The sequence below is a fragment of the Atta cephalotes genome (genome assembly GCF_000143395.1).
Source record: "Atta cephalotes unplaced genomic scaffold scaffold00063, whole genome shotgun sequence".
Classification (NCBI taxonomy): domain Eukaryota; kingdom Metazoa; phylum Arthropoda; class Insecta; order Hymenoptera; family Formicidae; genus Atta; species Atta cephalotes.
Window position 1 is genome coordinate 388,524 of NW_012130127.1, and position 5,040 is coordinate 393,563.

Here is a 5,040-nt window from a genome sequence, read left to right on the forward strand (position 1 = left end):
CTACGTCTTAGTAACTAATTAACTTTAATTAATTAATTAATAACTAACGTACGTACGTACGACTGTAGTACGTATAGTAGTAGTATATTATATATATATATATATATATATATATATATATATATATGTATAATGGTAGTTTCTGCGAATCATGTTCTCATTTATTGTTCCTCATAATAAGATATATGCAGTTTATCATAAAAATTTTGCAATGTGAACATCTTATCTATGACGTTACAAAACGATTGCTCAAAGATGTAAGATGTCAAAATGTAAAATTGCACAATGTCTTGCATTGTGTTGTGATAAGTGTGTGCTAAATAAATTACGTATGTCACATAAATTTGTTTGGAAATTATAGTTTTCAAAACAATGTTACCGGAGTATTCAAGCAATTTTGCAACATCTTTATATACGTAGCATTAATGGTATTTTATGTGCTTGTATCGTATATATTTGTAATATCTTTCTATACACGAACTTGTATACAAATTTACACAATAAATTGATAAAATATAACTTATCAATATTGTAAAATGCTGTAGTAATAATAAGCATATTATTGCATATATATATTTGCATATTAAACTATAATATCACAAATTAAATTAAATTGACAAGCAATTTTTAATAATTTAATGCTCAATCAGGTAATGGATACGGTCCATTTGGCGCTACAAATGCTTCGAAATTTTTGATTGATCAATCAGAAGAAAGAATTTTACTAATTGATCAATCAAAAAATACTTCAAAGCATTTGCAGTATCAATGGACCGTAGCCTAAATACAAAAAAAATTCGGCGTACAATTCGAATAACTATAAATATATATATGCATACATATATATATGCATATATATATATATATATATATACTATATATAATTATTATTTATGGCTCTTAGTAATCATCACAATCATATTGAATCATGATAAAAACGAGAAGTAACACGTTAATTTTTATTTATTAAATTCATTTATAAATAAATAATTTATTAAATCATTTATAAATAAATAATTTAGATAAAACAAAATGATGAGATTGCTTTAAAATATTTGTGAAAATGGGCGAAAACTATGCTTATCCTCCTGACAGTCAATAAATAATCGTAAAAAGTAAAAGGCACATTAAGTGTCTTTTATTCAATGCGTAGCTTATTTTCACTTACACGTGCCTTTTATCGATTATTATTTTTTACGATTATTTACTGACTCTCAAAGGAGATAAACATAGTTTTCGTTTTTACAAATGTTTTAAAGCAATCTTATCATTTTATTTTATCGAAACTATCTTTATTTAAAAACGGCATGTAATAAAAATAATATTTCTCGCGTCTAACGTCATAATTCAATATGGCTGTGATGACTACTTAAAAACCTTCAGCTTCAACCGTTATAGGCATTTAACTTCTAGTTTGTCGAAGTCCTGAGAATTTCCGAACTTTCGACGCATTTTTGTTCAAAATTCTATGCAGGGTAAAATTGAAGAATTTCGAGAGTATACAAGACACATAAGAGTTAAATGACGAAATATTTTAAAACATAAACTCATACGAAAAATATGTAAAATATATGCATATATGCATGAAGAAGGCTCAATCGTGAGACCGAAACATGTAATATACACTATCGTCAGAAAGTTTAGGACCAATGTGATATAATCTTAAAATACATAATTTATATTAAATTATAAAACAAGTATACGTTAAATAATAATTGTTTTTTATTTAATTATTATATCTTCAGAGTCATAATGCTGTGAAAAATAAAATTGGACTTACATATATTTTAAATATTAAGAATATAAAATTAAGTTTTTAAAACGTTTAGTCTTAAACTTTCTGACGGTAGGGTATATATTTTTTAATCAGTTATAGAATATTATATTTTTTATACATATTTTTCGTCTGAGTTTATGTTTTAAAATATTTCGTTACATTTGATTTTTATGTGCCTTGTATACTCTCGATTTTCTTCAATTTTACCCCTGCATAGAATTTTAAATTAAGTATCTTGTATTTTAAATTAAGAATCCTTTGTTCTTGTAAAATCTTATTGAAGAACTTTTTGATACAATATTGAAATAAATTGAATTTTAAATAACGCAAACTATATATTGTAATTTAGTAAAAGATGTTGAGTATGTACAGTATAGCTGCACGGGAATGCTAAATGATAAAAATAACTTGTGAAAAAATGTGATTTATTATAACGCACGCGAGGCTCTTGGTCAATTCGCCATTACATTCACACATATGCGCGCGTCTCCTTCGCATCAATCGTGGCGCAGCAGCGCTTTCAGGGCGGCAATTCAAATTAAACCTATCTGACCTACTGTGACCCGGCTCTATGTCCCATACAATTGCCCAAACTCAATAAAAAATTGAGGATTTGATCTCGACTATGCTGGAAAATCTTCCCTACAGTTCGCACTTATCGCCCTGAGATTATCATTTTTTTAGACTACTAAGAGAAACACTTGGAGAATAAAGATTTGATAAGAATGTTGCTCGAAGCGTCCGTGCGCGATTGTGGTGTCACAATTATCTTCATTTTACAATAGTGAAGAAATTAAAAATCTATCTATCCATTAAGAAAGATATGTTCTAAGTCCGGATTATGTAAAGAAATAACTTTGTACGTTTGTATTTTTATGATGCTTCAATAAATAAAAAAAAAAATTCTGATTTATATTTGATTCACTTTTATATCCATAAACTTCTGTTCTATTCTGAGCATCATATTCTACTGTCACTCTAATTTTCTTTATAAAAATTCGCGAGATGTATGTAAATATATATGCGGTGTAAGTAATACTTCTTGCTAATCGATTATCAACATTTTTCATTATTAAAGAAAAATGATTAAAGAAACTGTTTTCAGAAAAAAACAAAATTTAAATTTAAAAAAATTCTAAAATTGTCAGTCGGTCGAACATAACAAACGTGTACAATAAAGATTTAAAGTCAATGTAATAACCATATAAAATACAATATAATAAATAAAATAAATTAATGAAAATGTATCGAAGTGATAAAATTGTATAATAAAAATAATATTGGTCAGTGTTTGTCCGTTGTGTTCACATTATTTATTATAACTTATTTAATTTATTATAATCGATTTTATCCTCTGACTACGGACGTATTATTAATTATTTTGTATTATACAATTTTATCATTTCGACACATTTTCATTAATTTATTTTATTTATTATATTATATTTTATGATTACTACACTGACTGACTTTAAGACTCTTTGTACACATCCATTATGTTTGACTGACTGATAATTGTCCACAATCACTTAACCAGATTCTCCACACGGAGTCTTCCAATCGTCATGTGAATAGCTTTAATTATTCTGGAAACAGCTTACGAAAAAAAATTTTATGTTAAGAAGTCATAACTGTAATTAAAAACTGTAATTAAAAAATTGTTTGGAATTTCTGAAGAGGGCTCAATCAAGCAACCGAAACATATCAAGTTTTCGAATTTAAATAAATAGATTTGAATATCAAACTCAATATCATGTAATTATTATAGATATATATAAAATAATTTTATGCAATAAGTTCTGCGATTGACTCTTTAATACCCTGAAAACTTATTTCACTGTAATTAAAATTCTAAAATTTCCTGAGTACCGATAAAAATTCATGAAAATGTTTAATTTTTAATGATAATTAAAGAAGATATTTCCTAAGAATTCCAGGTTTTTCCAAGAAATAAACAAAGAACAACACTGTAGTTGGATAATCCATTTATATTACATGTATATTATAAATTTCCAAAATACAATAATATTAATATTTATAAAACTAAAATTACTTTCCCGTTTTCTCCAAGTTTGAAAATTGAAATTTAATGGTATAAATCATTTTCGTATAAAAGATACAACTTTCAAACGTGTAAGAATAGACAATGTTAGTTTAAAACTAGCAATGTTTAAAATATTATTTACTTATCTAAAAACTATAATGGTTTTCTCCTTAATATAACTCATATTTTTACAGCCTTTTACAGTTTTTCATTCATGTATATTCATTCATATGTGTATGTGTGTACGTGTGTGTGCGTATGCGCGCGCGCGCGCGCGTGTGTATGTGTGTGTAGCTTCTTTAACTTATAGCGTTTTCTCTTGGTTGTACTATCGCCCACCAGTGCAATACTCAGATAGGTATCGTGTTTGGATGGTGGTAAGCTTATTCGGTGTACTGTGTTTTTGTGATTACGGTGTAGTGCAAATTTTATGTACGAATTTATATATGAATTTATATATGAACGGGATTTGCTGTACCATTTCAAAAGGATAGTGTAAAGTCAGTGACATTTAAAATTTAAAAATGGAAGCCAACCGGGAGCAGAATTTTAGCGCAATAATGAAGTAGTGTACACTATGATGTGCACTACTCCAGTGCAGTGTAGCAAGGCTATAGTATCCCAAGGAAAAACGCTATTAGCAAGTACAAAATTTACAGATGCTACTATTGAAGCACCTGACCAGGAATGTTAATTATCGTTACATCATTTGATAATCGTTGTGATCTTTCTGGCGCTGTATACGGACGGATTAGTTTTGTATTTGCATAACTTTTATTATGATCGATACTTAAATTCAACGGATCTAATATTGTAGTCATACTTATAGTTTGTGTACTTTTCTCTCCAGCAAGAATTTCTACACTGGGTGTAAGATTTCGTGAAAGACTTTCGTATTCAGTAGTTGATTGTTCAACTGGAAGAGGGGCAGTCTTATTTCTTCGTGCAAAAAACTTTTATAATGCTTCTTCCTTCATTGATACCTACAAATATTTCATATTAATTTGGAATGTTAAATATTTTATTCGTGTGTGTGTGTGTGTGTGTGTGTGTGTGTGTGTGTGTGTGTGTGTGTGTGTGTGTGTGTGTGTGTGTGTGTGTGTGTGTGTGTGTAGTGTGTGTGTGTAGTGTGTAGTAGTAGTAGTAGTAGTAATAATAATAAATTAAATAATAATAAGTAAGTAAGTAGTAAGTATATATATATATATATAATTATATA

The 5,040-nt window shown here is 27.7% G+C and overlaps 1 protein-coding gene across 1 annotated transcript in view; it reads right to left on the bottom strand.

Annotated features, from left to right (window-relative positions):
• Positions 1 to 4,486: 4,486 nt before the first annotated feature.
• The window catches only part of LOC105623709 (ADP-ribosylation factor-like protein 13B), a 7,589-nt gene continuing 7,035 nt past the window's right edge, over positions 4,487 to 5,040 (bottom strand). Inside the window, 2 exon segments of the mRNA XM_012205092.1 lie at positions 4,487 to 4,771; positions 4,773 to 4,804. Coding sequence (XP_012060482.1) covers positions 4,487 to 4,771; positions 4,773 to 4,804 — 317 coding nt within the window.